The following is a 12,587-nucleotide window of genomic DNA, read 5'->3' on the forward strand; positions in this document are numbered from 1 at the left end:
ACAAAGTGTTGGAGAAGAAAGTAAAAGTGCAGAGAGTAAAAGTGCAATATGTGCCATGTAAGAAAGCTAACGTTTAAGTTCCTTGCTCAGAACATGAGAACATATGAAAGCTGGTGGTTCCTTTTAACATGAGTCTTCAATATTCCCAGGTAAGAAGTTTTAGGTTGTAGTTATTATAGGAATTATAGGACTATTTCTCTCTATACGATTTGTATTTCATATTCCTTTGACTATTGGATGTTCTTATAGGCACTTTCGTATTGCCAGTGTAACAGTATAGCTTCCATCCCTCTCCTCGCCGCTACCTGGGCTCGAACCAGGAACACATCGACAACAGCCACCCTCGAAGCAGCGTTACCCATGCAGAGCAAGGGGAACAACTACTCCAAGTCTCAGAGCGAGTGACGTTTGAAACGCTATTAGCGCGCACCCCGCTAACTAGCTAGCCATTTAACATCGGTTACACCAGCCTAATCTCGGGAGTTGATATGCTTGAAGTCATAAACAGCACAATAGCTGCTGGAAAATGCACGAAAGTGCTGTTTGAATGAATGCTTACGAGCTTGCTGCTGCCTACCACCGCTCAGTCAGACTGCTCTATCAAATCATAGACTTAATCATAACATAATAACACACAGAAATACAAGCCTTCGGTCATTAATATGGTTGAATCCGGAAACTATCATCTCGAAAACAAAACGTTTATTCTTTCAGTGAAATACGGAACCGTTCCGTATTTTATCTAACGGGTGGCATCCATAAGTCTAAATATTCCTGTTACATTGCACAAACTTCAATGTTATGTCATAATTACATTAAATTCTGGCAAATTAGTTCGCAATGAGCCAGGCGGCCCAAACTGTTGCATATACTCTGACTCTGCGTGCAATGAACGCAAAAGAAGTGACACAATTTCACCTGGTTAATATTGCCTGCTAACCTGGATTTCCTTGAGCTAAATATGCAGGATTAAAAATATATACTTCTGTGTATTGATTTTAAGAAAGGCATTGATGTTTATGGTTAGGTACACGTTGGAGCAACGACAGTCCTTTTTCGCGAATACGCACTGCATCGATTATATGCAACACAGGACACACTAGATAAACTAGTAATATCATCAACCATGTGTAGTTATAACTAGTGATTATTATTGATTGATTGTTTTTTATAAGATAAGTTTAATGCTAGCTAGCAACTTACCTTGGCTTCTTATTGCATTTGCGTAACAGGCGGGCTCCTCGTGAGGCAGGTGGTTAGAGCGTTGGACTAGTTAACCGTAAGGTTGCAAGATTGAATCCCTTAGCTGACATGGTAAAAATCTGTCGTTCTGCCCCTGAACAAGGCAGTTAACCCACCGTTCCTAGGCCGTCATTGAAAATAAGAATGTGTTCTTTACTGACTTGCCTAGTTAAATAAAGGTGTAAAAAATATATATATATATTAAAAAATAATAAATCGGCAAAATCGGCGTCCAAAATTACCGATTTCCGAGTGTTATGAAAACTTGAAATCGGCCCATTCCGATTAATCGGTCGACCTCTAAAAGAGACGGCCCAGCTCATGGTGCAGCACGTCTTCAGGATCCACGGACTCCCAGTGGACATGGTCTCCGACCGGGGTCCTCAGTTCTGGAAGCCGTTCTGCACCCTTATTGGGTCGTCGGCCAGCCTGTCCTCCGAATTCCAACCCCAATCCAACGGCCAGTCGGAGCGAGCAAACCAAGACCTGGAAACAACCTTCAGATGCCTCGTCTCGACCAACCCCACTACCTGGAGCCGACAACTGGTCTGGGTGGAGTATGTCCAGAACACTCTTCCCTGTTCAGTTAAGTGACTCTCCCCTTTTGAGTGCTCCATGGGGTATCAGCCTCCGCTGATAGAAGAGCAGGAAGTCAACATAACCTCGGCCCAGATGTTCGTCCGCCGCTGTCGGCGTACCTGGAGAAGAGCCCGAGCGGAGCTTCTCAAGACCTACTCCAGGTATCGTCAACAAGCGGACCGCCGCCGCACTCCAGCTCCTCGCTATTGCATTGGGCAGAGGGTATGGCTATCCACATGGGACCTGCCCCTTCGGGTGGAGTCCCGCAAACTTTCCCCACATTTCAGTGGCCCTTTCCCCATCTCGAGAGGCCTTAGTTCCACAGCCGTTCATCTTTTGTTACCCCGTACCCTCCATATTCACCCTACGTTCCATGTGTCTAGGATTAAGCCTGTGTCTCACAGCCCCTTGTTTTCTGTTTCCAGGCCCACCCCTCCGCCCTGTGTCATTGATGGCCATCCGGCATACACGGTGAGAAGCCTCCTGAGTGTTCGACTGCGGGGCAGGGGCTTCCAGTACCTGGTTGACTGGGAGGGTTATGGCCCAGAGGAGGGGTGCTGGGTCCCCGCTAGAGACATCCTGGACCAAGCCCTCAACGCCGACTTCCACCGCCAGCACCCCTGTCAACCAGGTACTCGCCCAGGTAGGACGCCAGGTGGCGCCCCTAGAGGGGGGGGGGGGGGGGGGGTACTGTCAAACCTGATCCGTTTCACCTGTCCTTGTGCTTGTCTCCACCCCCTCCAGGTGTCACCCATCTTCCCCATTATCCCCTGGGTATTTATACCTGTGTTTTCTGTCTGTGTGCCAGTTCGTCTTGTTTTGTCAAGTCAACCAGAATGTTACTCCGTGCTCCTGCTTTTTCCTCTTCTCTGTCTTTTGCTAGTGCTCCCGGTTTTGACCCTTGCCTGCCTTGACTCTGAACCCACCTGCCTGACCATACTGCCTGCCCTGACCTCGAGCCTGCCTGCCACTCTGTACCTCCTGAACTCTGACCTTGTTATGATCTTTTGCCTGTCCACGACCAGTCTCTTGCCTGCCCCTTGGATACTAATAAATATCAGAGACCCGTGTCTGCATCTGGGTCTCGCCCTGGGCCCTTATATCTTGTGCTTATGAAACATGGAAACAACACTTTACCTGTTGTGTTTATATTTAAGTTCAATATAATTTCTGATAGTTTTTTTGTTTTGTTTCTTCTAATTTTTGTTGTTTATTTCACTTGGTTTGGCAAAGTAAATATTTGTTTCTCATGTCATTAAAGCCCCTTTTAATTTAACTGAATTGAGAGAGAAAGAGGAAAAACAAATCCAATATGAGTCACAAACTTTACCTTCTGTGGTTCAACAATGAGCATGGAAGCAAAGAAACACACTAAATCACACAACACACAGATTACTTGTGATGGGTGAAAAATAAATCGATACAGTTACATATCGCAATATTTATTTTTTATTTTTATTGTAAAAAATTGTTACTGTAGGTTTTTAAATAGTGAGCCAGGCTAAGATGTTTTCACCACTTTTATTTCCCTGACTAATTAAAACTCGCTTTCTCATGCATTTACTTGTCACTCTGCAGCAGACACAGTGAGCAATATGTTTGGGACATCAAATCGCAATAAAATCACAGTTTCGAATTGAAATACATATATAATCGTAATACATATGTAACCGATGTGAAATGGCTAGCTAGGTAGCTGTGGTGCGCGCTAGCAGCCTTTCAGTCGGTGACATCACTTGCTCTAAAACCTTGAAGTAGTGGTTCCCCTTGCTCTGCAAGGGCCGCGGCCTTTGTGGAGCGATGGGTAACGATGCTTCGTGGGTGGCTGTTGTTGATGTGTGCAGAGGGTCCCTGGTTCGCGCCCGGGGCGAGGGGACGGACTAAAGTTAAACTGTTACATTGATTCTGTTGACCCAGATCACTGGTTGCTGCGGAAAAGGAGGAGGTCGAAAGGGGGGTGAATGTAACCGATGTGAAATGGCTAGCTAGGTAGCTGTGGTGCGCGCTAGCAGCCTTTCAGTTGGTGACGTCACTTGCTCTGAAACCTTGAAGTAGTGGTTCCCCTTTCTCTGCAAGGGCCGCGGCTTTTGTGGAGCGATGGGTAACGATGCTTCGTGGGTGATGACGATGCTGTTGTTGATGTGTGCAGAGGGTCCCTGGTTCGCGAGGGTACGGTCTAAAGTTATACTGTTACACATATTCTATCGGCACCTAAGTATCGTTATAAAATTGTATTCCCAGCAATACAGATTAAACACACTACATGGAAATTGCACACAATTTGCACACATTTTTCCCAGCCCTGTAGAAAATCACCTCAGAGCAGTTGGAGCGGTCAATAGTCATTTCCTCTGTGTGTGGATCTTTACGAGGTGTGCTAGACTCCCCAAGCAGACCCAAACCCCATTACATGGCAGGACCCACACACACACACACACACACACACACACACACACACACACACACACACACACACACACACACACACACACACACACACACACACACACACACACAATTACCCAGGCTCAGAGACCATGTCTTCCAATTTCATTTTAGCTCCATATGTTTTCAGCCAAATTGCAAATCCCACTGATTGCTTTGCTCCTGTAAGGTCTTCCAAAATCCATTCAGCTCCCACAGTTCCAGCCAAATGTCCATTGATCATGGATCGGCAGTCTTTTGCCTGTCTTTCCACTCTCTTTTCATCCTCCTCTCCTATGTGAGATACAATGGAGGTATCTTCCTGTCTTTCTCCGAGTCGTATTGAACCAGGCCACAGCATGGCCCGTCTCAGCTCAATCCATCCAGACACTTTTGTCACTTCTCCAATACAAGCCATTAGCTGATCTTTATGGATCCAAAAGGGAAATACAATCACTTCCTAGAGTCAAAGAGGGAACCAAAAATAACCTTCAAGACAAGAGAGGAACTAGTTGAGTGTTGTTGGGTTTCTATCATAAAAAAAAAACAGATCTGGATCTATAATTTATAGGCTAGTAGCCTGTCTCCAGCTCGGAAGTAGGATAGAACTAGTTCCTTTTCTGAAAGTATGTTGTAGATAAGAGTGAATCGTCTTTATTATCACTTGTGACTGTTGGGTTGGAGCCAATCAAATGTGTGTGTGTGTGTGTGTGCATGTGTGTCTGTGTGTGTTGTGCACATGTTTTATGACTGCAAGCAAACATGGCTATTGGATATTGGAATGTTCCGCCTGCCTTCGCCTGGTATGGACAAATCATGCATGTGATCCAGGTTCTAGTCTCTGACAGAGAAAGGGGAAGTTTACATTCACACGACCCAGATTAATTCCATTTTTCTTATTTGATCTCTTATCTGTTATTTCTAGCCAGGGCTGCGTGTCAATATTCGACAACAGCTTCCTCTTGTTGCCTCCCTTTCCTTTATCCATGGTGATCTGTGAGTCCTGGACAGGTCTAAAGTGAGTAACCTAGCTCGCACACTTTGCATCCTGGGGCGGCAGGTTAGAGCGTTGGGCCAGTAACCGAAAGGTTGCTGGATCGAATCCCCGAGCTGACGAGGTAAAAATCTGTCGTTCTGCCTATGTTCCCCGGTAGACCGTCATTGTAAATAAGAATTTGTTCTTAACTGACTTGCCTAGTTAAAATATTTTTTAAATCCTCCATTCTGGTCTCACCAATCCTGTCTTCTCAATTTGGCGCAAACAAATAAAGAAAAAGCCAGGATGACACTTTAGAGTATTAAGACGCACCCTGAGCATGCAACCAATTGCATTGCCTTTGAGGCAGGATTTACGTGAATTAGGGACATTTCATAAAAACTATTTCATATGACCCTCCCCTTGTACTTGTAATGTTTACGATAACAAATAACAATAGCTGTAGAAACCCTGTGTTTATAAAATGTTGATATCGGCTTTGCCACTGCAGCATGCTTTTGTGGCACAGTCGATGCCAAGCAGGGCTAAGGGCCAGAAGGTGGGGGGTTCACCGACCACCACGGACGAGCTCCCTGCTTGTTTCATTAGGCGTACATTACAATCAGAGCCAAGGGGGAAATCCGATGTTCAACATTTTGATGCCATATTTATAATTATATAAAATACTGTATATGCAACACATTTTCCACCAACAGGTTTCTGTATCACACAATCGATAAACAAAGCATAACGACTTCGGGCGCTTCAATATCATGCTTTGCGTTTTCAACACCACAATAAATAGACTATGTCAATCTCGGCCAACAGAAAATATATCCCGCCCTATCTTGGGAGGCCTACCCAGTATCGAAGGCTTGCCGATAAAAGTATGTGCGAAAAATACGTAGTGCACATAAAAATAACTTTTGCAGTTAAATTCCCATGTACTGAATCAAAAATTAATCGTTTTCCATCACATTTTCAACTTTAGGCCTACTGATGGTTTTACCATCAGGTATAGCGAATATGCCCAGTCTGGTATTGGTACGTGCGCTCTAGCACACAGCTCGCAGATACAGTGTGGGTATAACCTACATGATGAGATTATTGTGGACAAAAGCGCGATATCATTTTTATTTGTCAAACAGCAGTCAAGCATCGATGATCAGGTCATCAGAATAAGACCCTCGATATTTATTGAAAGGAGCATCAAGCTCATCACCTTGCACTTTCACCACCCTGTAAAGTTCATCATTATTTCAATTGCCTGCTTTCCCCTGATAGCGTGATAGTTGTTATCCGACATGTACTTTACTCACACAAAAAGGTTGGATGGAAACCTAGTTAATGTCAAGCCATTATGAGGATGCTGGAATTATATTTTGGACGAACGTGCATATGCCTAAAGGAGACTTTTGAAGTAACTTAAATCAGATTAAAACACTGTGACTGGTTGTGTTTATGCCACATATAAAAAGGTAACATACTTTAAAAGTGAAATGACAAATATTTAAACGTTAGCTTTCCTGAATAAATGGGCCTGCCGGGAGCATATGTGGCATCATTGCTATAGGACAACATGGGCGAATGATGAACCGCAACAGTCTGCGAATCACCAGTCTGCGCACATCACCCCGTCCCCGTCCCCGAGCTAATGAATATCTGACATCATCCAGGCCCCAAACTGGCCATCATCAATAACCCTGTGACTGTCACCTGAAAGATGTCCAAGGCGACCCACACCTAGAGCCATGTTTCCACTCTTACTTTCCATTTACCCTTTCTAATGAAAGGCCATCATTCAGTTCCATAAACTAAGCAGACAGACAGGATACAGGAGGGCTGCCAAGCCATTACGCACACACAGAGACAGAGAGAGAGACAGAGAGAGAGAGCATTTTGTTCCAACAGCCAGAGGAGAAATATATATTTACATTACATTTAAGTCATTTAGCAGACGCTCTTATCCAGAGCGACTTACAAATTGGAAAGTTCATACATATTCATCCTGGTCCCCCCGTGGGGAATGAACCCACAACCCTGGCGTTGCAAGCGCCATGCTCTACCAACTGAGCCACACGGGACCATATATATACACTGCTCCAAAAAAAAAAAAAGGGAACACTAAAATAACACATCCTAGATCTGAATGAATGAAATATTCTTATTAAATACTTTTTTCTTTACATAGTTGAATGTGCTGACAACAAAATCACACAACAATTATCAATGGAAATCAAATTTATCAACCCATGGAGGTCTGGATTTGGAGTCACACTCAAAATTAAAGTGGAAAACCACAATACAGGCTGATCCAACTTTGATGTAATGTCCTTAGAACAAGTCAAAATGAGGCTCAGTAGTGTGTGTGGCCTCCACGTGCCTGTATGACCTCCCTACAATGCCTGGGCATGCTCCTGATGAGGTGGCGGATGGTCTCCTGAGGGATCTCCTCCCAGACCTGGACTAAAGCATCCGCCAACTCCTGGACAGTCTGTGGTGCAACGTGGCGTTGGTGGATGGAGCGAGACATGATGTCCCAGATGTGCTCAATTGGATTCAGGTCTGGGGAACGGGTCTGCCAGTCTGCCAGTCCATAGCATCAATGCCTTCCTCTTGCAGGAACTGCTGACACACTCCAGCCACATGAGGTCTAGCATTGTCTAGGAGGAACCCAGGGCCAACCGCACCAGCATATGGTCTCACAAGGGGTCTGAGGATCTCATCTCGGTACCTAATGGCAGTCAGGCTACCTCTGGCGAGCACATGGAGGGCTGTGCGGCCCCCCAAAGAAATGCCACCCCACACCATGACTGACCCACCGGCAAACCGGTCATGCTGGCAGCAGAACGTTCTCCACGGCGTCTCCAGACTCTGTCACGTCTGTCACATGTGCGCGTGAACCTGCTTTCATCTGTGAAGAGCACAGGGCGCCAGTGGCGAATTTGCCAATCTTGGTGTTCTCTGGCAAATGCCAAACGTCCTGCACGGTGTTGGGCTGTAAGGCCCTCATACCACCCTCATGGAGTCTGTTTCTGACCGTTTGAGCAGACACATGCACATTTGTGGCCTGCTGGAGGTCATTTTGCAGGGCTCTGGCAGTGCTCCTCCTTGCACAAAGGCGGAGGTAGCGGTCCTGCTGCTGGGTTGTTGCCCTCCTACGGCCTCCTCCACGTCTCCTGATGTACTGGCCTGTCTCCTGGTAGCGCCTCCATGCTCTGGACACTACGCTGACAGACACAGCAAACCTTCTTGCCACAGCTCGCATTGATGTGCCATCCTGGATGAGCTGCACTACCTGAGCCACTTGTGTGGGTTGTAGACTCCGTCTCATGCTACCACTAGAGTGAAAGCACCGCCAGCATTCAAAAGTGACCAAAACATCAGCCAGGAAGCATAGGAACTGAGAAGTGGTCTGTGGTCACCACCTGCAGAACCACTCCTTTATTGGGGGTGTCTTGCTAATTGCCTATAATTTCCACCTTTTGTCTATTCCATTTGCACAACAGCATGTGAAATGTATAGTCAATCAGTGTTGCTTCCTAAGTGGACAGTTTGATTTCACAGAAGTGGGATTGACTTGGAGTTACATTGTGTTGATTAAGTGTTCCCTTTATTTTTTTGAGCAGTGTATATAAGTATCCTTTAGTTATCTAGGTGAATCCCATTGAGATATGATTTGTTTAAGGGAGCACTGGCCCAGCAAGCTTTCCCTGACTCTCTGGATTAGATTTGTAGATTTATAATTAAACATGTTTATTTACATTTTGGTGTTCGGAGAACACACCGGGGGGTTTCTTATCCCTGAGGTTGTGCTGTGTTTCAGGCCAAAACAAACTTACTCCCTCAAACAACAGTCTTTTAGGGAGTAGGGGAGGGTAAGCACTGAGAAACAGTCAGGCATGGTCAACCTGAAATAAACTCAAGAAAAAACTACCACAAAACTTTTGGATTGATAATAGTGGCTGTCATTAAGTCGGCCAATTGGTGACAGTTGTGTTGATAAGAGGAGAGGCAGTCTCACAGAGAACGAGATGGAGAGGGAGATCTGACATCTAAGGACGCTGTCAGAGTCAGTTACACACTGACAGGGAAAGAAAACCCAGGAGAGAGGGGGAAAGAGAGGGGGAAGGGGAGAGAGGAAAGAGACAGGGAGAGGGGACAGACACATTGACAGGTATCCAGGAAAAAGAGAGGGAAAGAGAGGAACGAGCGAGAGACAAGACGAGTGAGAGAGCGAGAGGTGTGAGAAAAGGGGAGAAAGGGTACACAGCTGGGCCCAAACATGTCAAGGTACCCCTGGTCCCTGTGGAGCTCCTGGTGCCCCCCTGCCCTCCTCTTCAATCAGTGAGGTAATGAGGCCTCCAGCTCTGACACCTGTGCTCCTATCACTGATTAGACACATCCCTGAACAAGCACTGAGAAACCCAGACACCAAAGATTACCATAAGCACAGCCAGACACCACACATGAGTGATGTTCCCCTAAACAACAGGGAACCACACACTGAACTACAGTACCACAGAGACAACCAGCCAGATACCACAAATCAGATTTATGTACCATGCACGGAAATAGCAAGATAATGCAATATCCGAACAATTCATGCATTCTAACTCAGAGAGCGGTAGAACCAATCACTGGATTGGGAATACAGTGCTTGTACAATAAAATACTTCATGAAACAGTTAGGCCCGCTTTATTACACCAAGCCAAGGAGCAATTTACCCAGGAGGATCCGAGGGGTACTGAGAAATCCAGCAGGGAAGAACACCTCATAAATATCCACCAACTTATTCATATTAGCTGGACTCTGGTCCACACAGAACTTTACCGTGTCATGAGGACAGTAAATAGGCATAGCCCAACCTAACCAGAGCAGAGCCATCCAACTACAGTAGCCTACCGTACCCACATGTAAACATGACATCAGATGACTGCAGGCAGGGAGGGAAGAGATATAGTTATCTGTACTAACAGTCTGGGCCTCCATTGGAGCTCTGGGCAGAGAGAAGAAAGTAAGTCAGAATGAGAGATAGAGCAAGAGAGAGAGAAAGAGAGGGAGGGACTCTTATCCTTTCGTCAGACACACAGTGCATGCTTGTGTGTGTGTGTGTGTGTGTGTGTGTGTGTGTGTGTGTGTGTGTGTGTGTTATGTGTGAGTGTGTTTGAGAGCAGAGCCTTGTTTGTGTGTGTGTGTGTGTGTGTGTGTGTGTGTGTGTGTGTGTGTGTGTGTGTGTGTGTGTGTGTGTGTGTGTGTGTGTGTGTGGTGTTGTGATAGAGAGAGAGGACGAGAGATCAGAGCCTTTCAGGCAAGGACACACACACACACCTGGCCACGTTACCATGGTACCTCACCTCCTCTCTGGGTTGTAATGAGTGTGAAGGCATTCCCTACAGACCCCCTCTATGCCCAGCAGGCACTAGAGCGTGACTCAGTACCAGCATTTACCTAACATCCCTTATGTATATAGTGCCACAACCCTCCATCTCTTCTTCAGAGGCTGACACATAAGGGGTAATATGTGACTTATTCCCTGGAGATGATAGAAATAACACATTTTAATGGATTGATTCCCCTAGAGAAGTAGGCTACTGGTTCAGTATGGTATGGTCAGATATTGTGTAACTAGTTATTGTTTATTGTGTGTGGTTATTGCGAAATTAATTTCCCTTTTATTCAATTGAGTCCACTGTGAGAGATCGAAAGGGAATTTCCTTGGGATGTAGGCCAACACGTTGTTTCACTATGACGTGTTATTGAGCGCTTACAAAGTCTCACTGTGTGTGTCGTCTTTCCTTCAATATCAGTTGATTAAATATTGAGTGACAGTCCAGTGACAAAACGATGATTCCCATTCCAGTGAGAGAAGCATTCCCTCAGTTGATCTATTCTTAAGGGACCCCTTAAAAATACATAAGGTTTGGCAGGGACGGGGGGAGCCGTTACGCAACAGGAAGCCACCGCTCCAGAGAGACAGGGTGGGTATGAAAGGGCTAGTGATACACCCTCAACCCGCAAATACACTAGTCTGTCTGTCGCTGCACGTAGGCTATGCTACATCAAATCCCTAGCCTACTCTTGGCATATAGCTTACCTTTTGTAAAATGTCAATGTAAATCTATTTATGTTCCTCTGTTCAGTTCGTGAGTGACAGCCCACAACAAGCCACGAGTCAGAATAAAATAAGTGTCAAATTATTCGGTGAGAACAGCCTTCTAACATACGGCAGTATACCAACATAGGGAATGTTGGTATTGTTGATGATGCCTATTAAAGCCTGTTGATGTCCATTGCCAGTCCTCTAACAGGCAGAATGCCAGGTTACTGCCTATTATATACCTGACATACTACAGTTCGAAAGTTAATTGTAAACTTACCACCCAAAACTAAAACAAAGTAACAACTTGAACACCTCACTCTTATCTAGATACAATGTAGCCTAAAATAATTAGAAACAGTGCCGTTGGTTGAACAACATTGACTTTTCAAAATGTTACTACAACCAGAACTTGTTTGACAGTTGGCCAATTGGAATGGCAGATAAAACCCGGAATACTTGCCCATACCATATCCTTCTACCGTGACAACAGTCATATCAACACCCGACAAAAAAATGGGTTACACTGAAACCATTATCTTACCTGCAAGACACTGTGATTTCAACTTTGGTGGCGGGGATGGAAGCATTGAGCGGGTCGAAATCTCCTATCGACGCCATGTTGACGAAGCTATTACAGTTGTTCATGGTGAAAAATATTTTTGTCCAACCCCTTTTAGCAGCAACAATCGGATAAACTACACCTCCTTTAGCGAAACGAGAATGAATGCATGTGGACGGAACGAAGAGGAATGCTCGGAGCAGGCTACTAGCGGTGGGTTGATGTCACTTCAACAGTCAGCGTCACCTACTTGCGCTGCGAGCGGAATGTGCGCCTTAGACAAAATAATTCCACAGATACCCATCAAATAGGAGTTAGGCTAACACTGCCCATGTCATTACTTATAATAATAGATAGAGCGAGTGTGTGTGTTTGTGTGTGTGTGTGTGTGTGTGTGTCTGTGTGTAATAGGTCTTAAAGTGTTCCAAATTATATTTTATTATTTCTTTTCCCATCATAATTTTCCTGACACCAGGAAAAGTAATTACAAAGAAAGTATGTGTTTACTATGTTTGGATAGAAGACATTTGATCCTTGGGGTGGCTCATCATTTCATCACATCATCATCACCCAGTATTTTTCAGGCCTGACCTCCCCCTCTAAATATAGCTCAAAAACAGCCCCCATGTTAGGTGGTGAGAGAAACCATTACCACACCTTTAGGCAACCAGCCAGCACTCATCAAAGAGTTACTGTAAGTGAT

General features: G+C 45.2%; 1 protein-coding gene across 1 annotated transcript in view; it reads right to left on the bottom strand.

Annotated features, from left to right (window-relative positions):
• LOC139534124 (copine-8-like) overlaps positions 1-12,070 on the bottom strand; it is a 124,730-nt gene extending 112,660 nt beyond the window's left edge. The window contains exon 1 of the mRNA XM_071332915.1: positions 11,867-12,070. Within this exon, the coding sequence (XP_071189016.1) occupies positions 11,867-11,970 (104 nt within the window). The 5' untranslated portion in view covers positions 11,971-12,070. The remainder of the gene's footprint in view (positions 1-11,866) is intronic.
• Between the last annotated feature and the right edge of the window lie 517 nt (positions 12,071-12,587).

The sequence above is a fragment of the Salvelinus alpinus genome, chromosome 11, assembly GCF_045679555.1.
Source record: "Salvelinus alpinus chromosome 11, SLU_Salpinus.1, whole genome shotgun sequence".
Taxonomy (NCBI): Eukaryota; Metazoa; Chordata; class Actinopteri; order Salmoniformes; family Salmonidae; genus Salvelinus; species Salvelinus alpinus.